We start from the raw sequence: 14,201 nt of genomic DNA, 5'->3' as shown, positions 1-14,201 counted from the left end.
ATTTTGAATAATAATTGAAGTGTTTATTGAAATTAATACCCCTCCCTTCATAAAAGATATTTCCGGAAGAGTTGGCACGACAATTAATGAATAATAATATTTAATTGAATATGAGTATAAAATAAAATATAAAAGACTAATTTATCCTTGTTTTTTTAAAGAATTTAAAAACTAACTTTAAGTAATAATTATATTACCTTTGTTTTTTAAAAAATTTTAAAGAGTAGGTTGGAGATTGTGAAAAAATAGGAATAATGTTGTTGTAAAGTGGGGACTATTATTACTAAATAAAAGAAGAAAATGAAAATAAGACAATTCTTTTTTTATGAGAGTTGTATATATTATAAAAGTTTAGGTATGTTTGATTTGTATTTGAATTTGAATTTTATTTATTTTTTATTTATTTTTTTGAATTTTATTTAAATACTCTTTTCATCTCTTATAATTATATTATATTTAGTTTTTTTTTTGTCCATTAAATTTATATATAATTTATTTGTAGTAAATTAGATGCAAAAAGAATAATTATTTTAACCCATAATATTTGAATTACGAGTTCACCCCTACACCACCCGACTACGAACCCCTACACCACCCGACTAGGAAATGACTCGTTTTGGTTGTAATGGGTGGTGTGTTTAGTGTAATTTGAGTTTGTGATTGTGTGGTGGACTGGTGGGGTAGAACTAATGAAACCATTTATAAGTGCACTTAAGAATACATGTATTTGAACCAATCATGGCACATAGTTGATGTTATTTTGGAGCTCTGTTTTTTTGGTTTTTCTTTTTTCTGAATGATGATTTAATATAATATTTTATAAAAAAAAATATATATTTGTTGAGTTACGAAAATAGTGTCTAAGGTTTCGCCCAACTGGCCTATTAAAACAAAATGGGCCAGAAGAGTCCAATTAGGTATAGAAAAGTCTGGTAGTGCAATTCAGCAAGGCTAGCATTTAGGGGCGATGGGTCAATAGATCGTTCGTTTCGGACCGAATGATTGCGGAGCCAGAAAACACCGATTGGATGGTTGGGGTATCCAAAAGCTGGAGAAGCGCATCCTTTGAAGTAACCAATTTAGGTTATTGGAGATTCAGGGATAACAGTCTCAGAGATAACAGTCAACAGTTACCTCGTAATCAGGTAATCGAATCCAACCGTTCGGAATCAGCACATATGAGCCGGATAAGAATGAAAACATGAGGTAAAATAAGGACATAAGAAAAAAAAATCCAAAAAAAATGGAGATCATAGTTTCCTTTAAACGTTTTTTTTTTTTTTTTTTTCATTTTTTGTTTATATTTCGAAGTTTTGTTTTTAGCAATTATAGCGTTTAGAATTCACATATGATCTCAAGCCAACTCATCAAATTCAAAAGTCTATTGTTTTTTAATTTTACTTTATTTTGTTGGATTTAGTTTGTATTATAGATCATACAAAGGTATACTAAAAACCACCTATATTGTATTATAAGGTCAACTTTACCTTATATTATAGGACATACAAACGTATACCAAGAACCACCTATGTTGTATTATAGGTCAACTTTACCTTGTATTATACGTAGCCTTAAATCATTCCTCAACTTTATCATAAGTCGATACACTAAAAATTACCAAACAATTTAGACAACAAACCTGTATGTCGAAGAAAATTTCACCATCAATACGGCGGCGGAATGAAATTCTGTAACAAGCACAACATCGTTTATACAACAAGGCAAGGCAATGGCAAGGCTGTAAGAAGCCAAAAAATTGGTTCAGTTCCCATCACCATCGGTATTATTCTTAATCATTCTATGCCTGCTGTTGGTAGCCAAACATTCATTCTAATCGCCCGCCGATGTTCGATTCAGAGCGATCCTCGATCCATATTTCAGCCACTTCGAAGGCTATGCAAACAGGCTTCAAATTTTACAACACCAGAACTTTTCATGTTCATCCCTACGATGGTTGCTGACAAGACCTCCACACCGTAAACAGATAAAGCTGCTCCCATCCGAGAATGCATCGAGCATGATCTGCGTCCTCCCGGTCTCCGCGAGGATCGAATTCCCATCAGGATCTGGTAGGGCTAAGTTTTGGTCTTTCTTTTGCTGCAAAAATCCAGGTTGCTGAGGATTCACCTCTGCAATCGCGCATTCTGCAAATAATGAAGCTAACTCGTCCGCAGCCGCACATTCTTGAGCTCTTATTCTGTAATTCTCGCCGGCAGAACTCAGACGCCGCACCACGGATTCATCCCCGCCTTGCATTTGCATTGCCATAATCACCTTTTGATAGTAAAGTGTTAATATTAATTTGATGAATTCTTGCAAGATTTTTTGCCAGGATAAAAATAAAGTTCTGAATCAGCAAAGGTGAACTGCCAAGTTATTATAGAACTGCTGCTAATTGACGGGACAAACATTGACTCGAAAAAAAAAAAAAAAGAACAAAGCTGTCATTAAGGCGCATTTGTATCCATTCAAGTTGATTTTCGTTAACTTCTGACAACAACACAATACAATTTTTTAAATTCCAATTTCTAGAGGAAGTTGTTTCCGCATTAAATGTCAAGAGAACAAAGTCGTTAACATGGATGTCTATACACAGCATAATTCCATTACTACCTCAATTTTTTGGAGCTTCCTGATATTTAACTTAAAACCAGTAGTCTCTAAATGTAAATCCAATGTTCTTCCATGGATATCTAATTGGATTTAAAATTCACACCACAATTGGAAACCCTCTTCTCTCTTTTTTCTTTTAATCAGGAAATCTACAAAATGAAGCAGATCACATATATCCGTCATGTTTGACAAGTATGACACTCACGTAAACAATCAAAATGGCTCTGGGGAAAGGTACATCCACTAGAATGCAAATAAAACACATTAAGCAATGGCCGCAGACATTAACATAGGATACAAAGTTGTAAAGGGCGCCATTTAAATTTTAAAACACTGCTAGGATAAACATTAAATTAGATTATTCCATTATTCAGACATATTCAATTCCGAACACTATCTATACTCAACAATTAAGGCTGTTTGTTACACTAGAAACACGATAAAACCGCGGAAGCCACATGTAATTTGAATTGCTAGTTAAAAGCTCCAAAAAAATTCAGATGAATTAATTCTGAACACCATCTATGCTCAAACAATTAAAGCTATTTGCTACACTAGAAACACAACAAAACCACAGAAGCCACGTGTAATTCGAGTTGCTAGTTAAAAGCTCCAAAAAAAATTCAGACACAATTAATTCTGAAACTACCTATACTCGAACAATTAAAGCTATTTGCTAAACTAGAAACACAATACAACCGCAGAAGCCACATGTAATTCGACTTTCTAGTTAACTTAAAATCTCCGAAATTTCAGACATGATCAATTCCAAAAACTATCTATGCTCAAACAATTAATGCTATTTGTTACACTAGAAACACAACAAAACCACCAAAGCCACGTGTAATATGAATTGCTAGTTAACTTAAAAACTCCGGAAATTTAGACATAATCAGTCCCGAACACTATCTGTATTTGAACAATTAATGCTATTTGTTACACTAGAAACACAATATAACCACAGAAGCCACGTGTAACTCAAAGTTCACTTAAAAACTCCAAAATTTCAGGCATAATCACAGTTCCGAACACTATCTATACTCGAACAATTAATGCTATTTGTTACACTAGAAACACAATAAAAAAATGCTTAATTTGAATTGCTAGTTAACTTAAAAACTCCAAAAAAATCATCAACTTTGCATTGCCAAAGCCACATTCATCTAACATTCTTTAAGGAAACATACACAGAATCAGAAAAATCATAAAATTGCACAAAAACTCCCAATGAAGAGCTCATAACTTAATCTAATCCATCTGTGAATGATTACAGATAGTTATTACACATGAGGAAACACCGAAAACACACACTGATTTCACTAAAATAAAAGAAACCATTGATCCTAAAGTACCAAAACCAGTCAAAAAAATTCCACACCTCTAGTCAATAGAATCTAAAAATCTCTAAACCAATCCAAACAATCCAGATATGCAAAATTCAACCTCAAAAACTCCTAAATGCCAAAATAGGAAACGAAAAACGATTTTCAATCCATAGGGCAGATAATCCAGAGGCAAATCAAAGATGATGCTCGGGACAAGGCAAGGGGGCAATAGTAAAAAACTGATCGCACATACAACTCATCCAATTATCGAAATCAACCGTCACGAACAAGTGAATTAGAGAAAATTGGGAGAGAAGGGTACCGCTTGGAGAGCCTGAGATGGCCTCCCTTGATCAATGAGTCGGCGTGCCTTCTCGAGCAAACTCCTGACGTCGTCAGGGCCAGAACTCGACCCCGCCGTCTGCGGCGGAGCTGAACCCTCCGCGTCCATCATCTCGTCGTCTCCGCGGCTCATGGCATTCAACGGAGTTTCCCTTTTTCCCTCCTGCCTGCCACTTCTGCCCCCGATTCCGATTGTATGTATATGATGGAACCCAGATAGACGATTCCAGCAAATTCTGGAACTATTCTTGATAGATTTTCAAAAGTTTTTTCCGCTTTAACGCAATTGGAAATTGGGCCGGTTGAATATGTACAATTATTGGATTGGATTCAGACAATTTTAGGGCTGAGAATTTATTTTCATTGCCTGCAGAAAGTATTGCAGAGCCCCCAGGAACGGTCTAACAATTGTTTGCTACTTCAGACAATTCTTTTTTTTGTTTTTTTTCTTTTAAACATACTACTTCTCTTATCCAAACGTTACCCTTTTCTTTTTTTTTTTTTCATAAGAAAAAAGATTTATTTTACTATTTTTATTATTGATAAGATTATTCAAATCTCATACATAAAAAATATATATTTCAAACAAAATACTAAAAAATTAGAATATATTTTAGTTATATTTTGAATGTTTTAAAAACTATTATATTTAAAATAAATATTATTTTATAGAAAATAAATAAAATTTTATATTTATACATAATTATCACAAATTATTTATGAAAATAGATCATTTTAAATGTATATAAATATACTTCTCTCTGTGTAACATATATATATTTTACATAAAAATTTAAAAATAATATTTTCTATGTTTGCTATAATTATGTCAGTTTTTTTTTTTTTTCAATTATCCGTTGAATAATTTTATTCATCCATAATATTATCATATTTATTTTAACCAATAATATTCAATTTCTTTTTTTTTTTTACTTCTCACATTACTTTTTTATTATTTTTTAATAAATTTTCTATAATTCTCACATTATCTTTTACTTACTATACCTTTACATGAAAATATTATTATTTTTTAATTTTTGTGATAGAACAAAATAACATAATTAGCTCGGACTAAAGAAATAGTATTTAAATGATAGTTATAATAACTTTTGTGTAGAAACTCTATTTGCTTCTGTATTTTAATTTGATATAATGATATTGATATAAATCAATATAAATTTAAAAATATTTATAATAATTGTAATAAAATCTATAAGAAATATATATATCGTCGTGACACATAAAAATATATATATATATAAATAGTTGAGATGAATAAAATAAAAAAATGCAATGTCAATATGTACTACTTGTTTCATGTCGTCACTCTTGAATGAGTCCCAAGTCCACGCCTACGATTACATTACATTACATATTCCTCAACTCTTCTTCAACAACATCCTCAAAATCCCCAAATCTTTTCTTTGAATCCTAACAAATGATCCACTGGTTACATATAACTCTCGTCTCTATTTCCGTCGCTATTCTTCTCGTCGTCCTTCTGACAATCATCAAACGTCTGTTTCTTCCTAAGAGTCCCGATGTTTCCGATGCCAGAGTCACCACCGTGATTCAACGATTCATCGCCGACCAAATAATCCACCCGCCGCCGTTCCGTTGGCTCGACCATCCATCCCTCGTCACGGAGGCCGCGGAAAATGGATGGTCGAGATTCTCATTCGTCGCGCCTCCCGCCAAATCCTCCACGTCCGTTCTTGCCGCATGTCGCGACGGCGGGATCGCCCCTAGAGTCGTCGAGCTCGGTCGGGAGGTGCGTCGAGGATCGGATGACTTCATGCAGCGTGTTCGACTAATCCCGACCGCAAAAAAGATCGCGGCCGTTAGGATGGCGCTGCCTCTGCCGGGGCCGGATTTGGGGAACTCGTCGTTCCCGCCGGAGGCGTATTTTGAAATCACAGTTATGTCGCAATCGGGCGCGGAGAAAGGCGGGCTTGGAGAAGATGGGTATGAAAGAAAGAGGGGAGATTTAGAGGTAGTTAAGATTGGAAAATTAGGTGAAGGAGTGAAGGTGGGAAGCCATGGAAGAGGCGGTAATGGAGAGATTGTTTTGAGTTTGGGAGTGACAGTGAATGGAGAAGAGGATGTGAGATTACAAGTGGCAGGGAGTTATCGAAGATCTGTTGGATTCACTTCAAATGGTTCTGTTTATTTAGATGGTCAGCTTCTTGCCCTCTTTTCTCTCTCTCTTTTATTTTATTTATTTATTTTTTTAATATGGGTAAATTGATTTTTAATATCGTAATTTGACTTTTTTATTATTCTAGTTATGTAATTGGACTTGTCGTATTTTAGTTTCGTAAGTGAAAATATTTAGCACTTTTATGCCTATGTAACACCCGCGTGACTTGCCGGATGACTTGTGTTCCGCCAGATCAGCGATATCCGATGGATGGCGTGAATATTTTTTTTTGAAATTTTTTAATCCTTTTTATGTTTCTGCTATTTACTTCAATTGGACCAAATACAAAATACATAAATTAAATTTTTTTTTTTTATTTTTTTTAAATTCTACATGTCCGTCGTGTCGCTAATCTGGCGAACACGTATCCTCCGGCGAGCCATGCGGGTGTCACGTAGACATTTCCCGCGCCTGAAGGTTAAAAATGCAAAAAATTTCCACTTAAGAAACTAGTTTACGACATGCTCCAATTACGAGACTAAAATGATAAATGAGTCAAATTACGTGACAAAAAAATGATTTTACCCTAAAAATATTAATTTGATCATTTTTAATAGTTTAAACATAAATTTTTATTTTTATTATAAAATAAGTATGGATCCATTGTATTGTAATTTATATGCTATATTGTATTGTATTTGTATTATACTTAACAAACTGTCTGTAATAATTTGTATATTGTCAGCACAATGCTAAATGAATAACGGTCTTCCTCTATCCATCCTTAGGAACCAAAGTAGCGGACGGATCGCGCGAAGAATGGGGAATGCCGAATAGCGTAGTCGGGTGTGGATACAATCCGAGGGAGAAGAAGGTTCTCTTCACGCTTAATTCTCAACTAGTCCACGAAATCGATTGCAAGACCGAGGAGTTTGCTTGGCCACTCTACCCTATCCTAACAGCCAATGTTGATACTACAGTTTTGGTAAATCTTGGCCAAAGTCCATTTGAATTCTCGCCGGCAAATTCATATAGGACGCCGAATCCTTGCTTCATTGGCCATAACTCGCCGTATGAAGATAGCAAGGACCTTTTTTCGTTGGGAAGGATCGACTCAAGGTGGCAATTGCAAAGGAGTGCGACGAGAAGCAATAACAACACCGTGAGCAGCTTAAGAGACCTGCAATTCGACCACGAGTCGGATGGCGATCTGTTCGAAATTGTGTTGGAGAGCTTGGGGAGATCTCATGTCCCCAAAATTGAAGAGTTTTGAAGAAAGTACTTTTGATTAATTAGTTTTAATGAGGTTTTTTTAAATATATATTTCATTCGTCCGCTTCTAAGGGTCACATTTACCTTATGCCTCATTATATTTAACATTGAAAATATTCTTATATTTGTATAATTTTTTTACAAATGTCTTTCTATTAGTATTATAAGACATTAATGAAAATATTTTTGGAATTTTTTCTTAATTTGTATTACATTTTGATAAAAAAATTAATATTCAAATATCAACGCGCAAAAAATAAATTGAACCCTTAGAGCCGGACGGAGGTAGTATATAGTATTATCTCTGTTCCAAACATGTTGGAAGATTTGTTTTCAACACATAAATTTATGTGGATAATATTAAATAAGATAATTTAGAAATGAGTGATATGATGAAAGAGAAAAGTGTATACTTATTTGAGTGATGAGATGAGATAACTTGTGAGGTAGAAATTGAATATATTTAATTATTTTTTATTTTAGAAATATTTTCGGATATTTGAAGCAGACAAAAAGAAAATACTGTAGAATGTTCGGACAAGGTATTTGAGATGGATGGAGTATATTTTTATAAAAACAATTGTGAGAATTGTACAATAAATATTTTAAGATTTAAATTTATATAAGCAAGGTCTAATATTTTTATCTTATTTTTATTTTCTTCCTAAAACTTTCATAAATACTAATTTGTGATCGTGATAAAATAAAATAAATAAATACATAGTAATTTTGTAAAATTTTACACTATTTGATTTTATAAAAATATCACATTAAATATATTTTATTTTACAAAATATTACATTAAATATAATTTTGTATTATTTTAACAATTTTAAACATTTAAGACTTCAAAAAATTTCTATTTAAACGGAATCAATACATTGAATATATTATCTTTAAAGTTTGTATCATTATATTCCTTAAGTTTAAAAAAAATAAAAAAGTGTTCATATTTATGGACCTAAATTTTAATAAAAAAATGTATTTTTTTTTTGTTATTGTTTTTAATTTTTTATGGTAAAAAAAATGTAAAAAATATAATTTCCTACTCATAACAATAAACACATTAAGAGAAGATGAGTATACATATTCTTTTGTTTTTTTTAAAAAAAAAAAAAATACTCCATAGTAATATATTAAGAAATGAGTATTTTATTGATTTAGATGATTTTAATATTTTTTATTTTATAAACAAAAAAATATTTTTGTAAAATTAAAAAAAGAAAAATATTTAAAAAATATTTATCTATTGATTATGTTTACAAAATGAATAATTTTGAATAGTAAATGATAAAAAAATATATATATTTTGAATTAAAAGACCGTAAAAATATCCTGGAGTTGCCGATAAAGCACAACACTATCATGAAGGTCTAAAAATTAATATCTCAAAACCCTCAAAAGATATGGAAGAACAATTCAAGCCCCCTTTCTCCAATCTTCTTAACCTCCAAACCCAATCCCTAAATCTCCATGTCCACCATCATCACTCCCATCCAATTCCTCTCCTTCAAACCCAAATCCCCATTTTCAGTAAACCCTAAACTCCCCCCCTTCAACCTCAATTTCAATTTCAATCTCAATTTCTACCGTCCCCTAATTGCCATACGATGCTGCTGCGTTTCGAACCAGGAAATCGACATGGTCCGAACCAAGGAAGGCTCCTACGCCGCCAAGCCCAAGAAAGTCGTCGTCCTGTGGGACCTCGACAACAAGCCGCCGCGCGGGCCGCCGTACGAGGCGGCGCAAGCCCTCAAATCGGTGGCGCAGCGCTTCGGCGACGTCATCGACATCTCAGCCTACGCCAATCGCCACGCCTTCGTCCACCTCCCCCAGTGGGTCGTCGAGGAGCGCCGCGAGCGCCGCCATCTCGACGCCCTCGAACGCCGCGGCCTGGCGCCGCCGGCGCCGGCGCCGTACGTCTGCTCCGTCTGCGGCAGGAAGTGCAAAACCCACGTGGATCTGAAAAAGCACTTCCGGCAGCTGCACGAGCGGGAGCGGCAGAAGAAGCTGGGCAGGATGCGGAGCCTAAAGGGCAAGAAACGACAGCGTTTTAAGGAAAGGTACATTGACGGCAACGAAAGGTACAACGAGGCTGCCCGGAGATTGCTGACCCCCAAAGTCGGGTACGGGCTGGCGCAGGAACTCCGGCGCGCCGGAGTTTACGTGAAGACGGTGGAGGACAAGCCGCAGGCGGCGGATTGGGCGCTGAAGAGGCAGATGGCTCATTCGATGAGCCGCGGCGTGGATTGGATTGTCCTGGTGTCCGATGATTCCGATTTTTTGGAGATGTTAAGGAAGGCGCGGTCGGCGAATTTGGGGACGGTGGTGGTCGGGGATCGCGACGGGGTTTTGGGCCGCCACGCCGACGTTTGGGTGCCGTGGACCGGAGTCGAGAATGGGGAGATTAAAGAGGATGATTTGGAGTTGAAGAGGAGGGAATTTGATGATGATGATGCAGAAGAAAATGGCAATGGCAATGGCTATGGATATGGATATGGTGGTGCATTTAGTGTTAGTGAATTTGGCGGTGAGTTTGAGGTGGAAAGTTTTGCCGATGACGACGGGGGCTCGATTGGCGCCGTCGGGTTGAATGGGTTTCGAGTATCGTCGACATTCTCGGAAGGGGAGGGCGAGGATAGCGATCTTGATGAAGTTCAAGATTACGGTGATGAAAATGAAGATGACGAGAATGATGTATACTTTTGAAAGCAAATTGAATCAAGATTGGTTTTTGGGAGTTATAATGGAATTGGGGATTTGTCCATACAATTTGTCAATTTGTTACATTGAATACTGAAAATGCATTATTCACATATGATTTGCATATAAAATCTTTGTCCCATAAATACCAAAGGCAAAAGCGCGATTGATCGGGTCAAATTAGCATAGCACATGAAGAAGCTCGTCCCTAATAATAAGTTTTTAAGTTTTGCACTTTTCGGATTGGGCTTCGACTCATGAATTTTATTTATTTAAAGTTTCAACTAAAAAATTAAGGGTTTGTTTGCTTACAAAAAAATTTCGATGCGGTTTTTAATATATATTTGATCATTTTACAAAAAAATCAACATTAAATGTAAAATATTATATTTATATTACAACATAATTTTTTATATCTCACATAAAAAATTTAAATTAAAACACTGAACAAACAAACCCTTAGGTTGTGTTCTTTTGTGAATTTTATCACATATTTTTATTATTGAGATTTTTTTTTTTCTTTCAAAAAATATCAAATCAAAATATTATTTTATTATTTTTTTATATTATGATTCTTCTGTCCCGGCTCTAAGACTCTCATCTGTCATTGTATTTAACATTAAAAATATGTTTGTATATTTATAGTTTTTTACACAAATATCATTATAATAGTAGTATAAGACACTAATAGAAGTATTTTTATTACTTCCCTTGATTTGTAACTATATTTTCATATAATAATTAATATTTAAAGATCAACACGAAAAAGTAAATGGATCCTTTGAGTCGGACGAAGGTAGTATTACAAATTTATTTTCTATTCAAAACATCACATCAACCTATATTATATCAAATCAAACAACTATTCAAATTCAACTGTTTACTATTTAAAAATTCAAACACAAAAACTAAAATCCGCGAACAAATACATCCTAAGTTTTTATAGTATTTTCACTTCTAACACAATTTTTTTTTTTATTTTCTAAAAGTTTTCTATAAAAAAATATTTCTTAAATATTCTATTTTATATATTATTTTAAATAATTTTTTATATTTACAATTTACACTTACTATTAATTATGTAATTCTTTATTGTGATTTAATAATATGTTTATAATATAAATAAACAGTTATTTATTATTTAAAATTTAATTTAAAAGTTAAACAATAATTAAATAAAATAATATTGGATAGTTAATTATTATTCAAGAATTTTTATTATTTAAAGAAAATGTTTTATGATTTACAGGTTATTTATTTAGATAAATGAATAAAAAAAAAATATTTAAATTGTGCGAGAATAATGTCAGTAAAATTAATCTAACAGCTCTAATAAAGATGAAATTTTACCGAACAACTAAAATTGATCCAATATTTATTTTATTTTGACAATTAAATAACTATTATAATTCACCATTATTATTAACTAATTAAATATTATTTTCTTAAATAGTTAATTTCTTATAAAAAAATGTCAACTAAATTGCAACTGAGAGAGTATATAAAAAATTATGTCACTAAAAAAATAAAGTGAGCAAATCTAAATAAAACAACAAATTAATTGTAAAAGCAAAAAATAAAATAAAAATATATTAATTCATATTCTAATGTATGAAGTAGAATGTGTCAAGAGACACGTAGATTATGGAAACATTTTTTTTACTGAACCATTGCACTTGTTTTTAATATACTTTAAAAAGATCTGTCGGATCTAATTTGTAGGATATTAGGTTCGGTCGAAGTTTATCCGGTGTGCACTTTCGAATAGCGGCTACGAATTCTCACGTTATTAAAAAAAATATTTAAAAAAGATGAAAGATACATTACACGATAGGAGTATCTTAAATTCAACAAAATAAGAGGACTTATTATCTTCGAAAAATTCACATTGACAGCGAGGTTAAAAATATTAACAACTAATCTAATTAATAATGCCAAAATGATCATGCGGTTTGTAACAAATGGTTCGCCAGATTTGTAGGCTATTCCGATCGACCGTTAATCTCTTACATATAGATTACCTAACAAGTTGAATTGAATCTAATTTTTCATATTTAATTCAACTTATTTATGATTTAACATTTACAATTTATTTAAAATATTACTATATCAAACTATTTTCTATTAATTAAAAATATTTATAGAACATATATTAATGTCATATATTCCTATCCAAAGATTTCCAAAATTTTTAACTAAACAAATCAGATACAGTTTATATAGATACTTTTGAAATTTCTAAGGTTATTAATCAAATATACATACTCCATTTGTTCTTTTTGAAATGGGACATTTTTGTCCTTTATACTCACTCCCTTCGTCCCTTAATAATATATTTATTTTTTTATTTTGGTCTGTCTTATAATAAGTATCTTTTTTTAGTAATTGTACTATTTACATAACATTATAAATGTCATTCTAATTTATAATATATTACACAAATGTCATTACCTTTATATCATATAATACTAATAAGGTTAGCTTAGTTTTTTTACCTTGTTTCTACTATATTCCAATATAATACTAATATTTCAAAAACTCCGTTCAAAAAATAAATGGATAAATAGATGTGAGACTGAGAGAGTATTTGTAATTTATATAAAAAGGTAATGATCTTTTATTTTTAGTGTATGATTATTTTACTAAAAAAAATGATATTTTTGAATAAAACACATAAAAATATCAAAAATATATTTTGAATTAGAATATAATAAATATATATTTTTTAAAAATTATATTAATTTTTTTTCCAATAAAATTTAATGTAAACTTTTTTAAAAAATTCAAAATTCAAAAAATTCGAAAAACGCTTAGAACTGCTATTTTTTTATTGGGGTGAGTGCGACCTTATTTACTGCAGTCAGTTACTATTTAACCGTATATATTAAATACTACTCCATTTCCGTTGGATTTACTATCGGAGTTGTGTCTATTAATTACCACTGCAATAAATAAATAAATAATTCCTCCGTCCCACTTATATTTTCGTCAGTCCATTTATTCAGTTATTTTTTAATTTTTTGAAAAAAACTATACATTTAATTTTATTTTAAATTTCTTAATTTATAAATTTTCTAATTTTAATCAAATTAATAAATTATTTTAATATTAATTTAAAATTATTTTTGTTATATCATAATTATTTTTATTACTCCTTCCGTCCCATAACAAAGTATCTATTTTTTCATTTTAGTCCGTCCATAACAAAGTATCCATTTTTCTTTTTACTAAATGTACTATCTACCTAGCATTACAAATACCCTTACAATTTACAATATATTACACAAATGTCATTACCTTTGTATCACACATACTAACAAGGTTATTTTAGTTATTTTTACTTTATTTTTATTATATCTTAATATAATATTAATATTTTTAAAATTACGAACAAAAAACAAATGAATATTTTGTTGGGACTGAAGAGAATAATATATTTTTAATTATTTATTAATTATACTATTCATAATTTTAGTATTAAAAAACATAATAGCCGAGATGGAAAAAGTAAATAAATAAATAAAAAAAAAAATAAAAACGGGGAAAGGCAGGCAGGCAGGCGGGCAGGCAAATAACCAACCCAAAATTTGCATGAGTGAGACGTGGACATGAATCCAACGGCCGTTAGGAAGTGTCAGAGTGTCCAGCCTGTCATCTGCCGTTCGTCCTTCCATACTTTTGTCGTCTTCCCCCAATTCCGTTAATGCTCGCCAGCCTGCGCCTAGTCAAAAGTCAATCCTCCTTTTCCGCCCACCTCTCTATAACTATTAACTTCCAAAACGGTCGCTTATTTCAAATTAATTTTC

General features: G+C 32.1%; 3 protein-coding genes across 3 annotated transcripts; 2 read left to right on the top strand and 1 right to left on the bottom strand.

The window, feature by feature from the left end:
* Positions 1-1,646: 1,646 nt before the first annotated feature.
* On the bottom strand, positions 1,647-4,610 carry LOC127257559 (uncharacterized). The gene is made up of 2 exons (XM_051284029.1): positions 4,261-4,610; positions 1,647-2,274 (listed from the first exon to the last, which is right to left on the bottom strand). Exons 1-2 carry the CDS (start codon positions 4,411-4,413, stop codon positions 1,909-1,911), a joined length of 519 nt encoding a protein of 172 aa, XP_051139986.1. The 5' UTR covers positions 4,414-4,610; the 3' UTR covers positions 1,647-1,908.
* Positions 4,611-5,692: 1,082 nt separating this feature from the next.
* On the top strand, positions 5,693-7,775 carry LOC127257429 (uncharacterized). The gene is made up of 2 exons (XM_051283848.1): positions 5,693-6,457; positions 7,209-7,775. Exons 1-2 carry the CDS (start codon positions 5,719-5,721, stop codon positions 7,691-7,693), a joined length of 1,224 nt encoding a protein of 407 aa, XP_051139805.1. The 5' UTR covers positions 5,693-5,718; the 3' UTR covers positions 7,694-7,775.
* Positions 7,776-9,072: 1,297 nt separating this feature from the next.
* LOC127256847 (uncharacterized) lies at positions 9,073-10,554 on the top strand. Its single transcript, XM_051283065.1, has one exon. It carries the CDS (start codon positions 9,166-9,168, stop codon positions 10,399-10,401), a length of 1,236 nt encoding a protein of 411 aa, XP_051139022.1. The 5' UTR covers positions 9,073-9,165; the 3' UTR covers positions 10,402-10,554.
* Positions 10,555-14,201: the final 3,647 nt, after the last annotated feature.

The sequence above is a fragment of the Andrographis paniculata genome, unplaced genomic scaffold, assembly GCF_009805555.1.
Source record: "Andrographis paniculata isolate CXL003 unplaced genomic scaffold, ASM980555v1 Contig57END, whole genome shotgun sequence".
Taxonomy (NCBI): domain Eukaryota; kingdom Viridiplantae; phylum Streptophyta; class Magnoliopsida; order Lamiales; family Acanthaceae; genus Andrographis; species Andrographis paniculata.
This window is presented reverse-complemented; position numbering and strand designations above follow the sequence as displayed.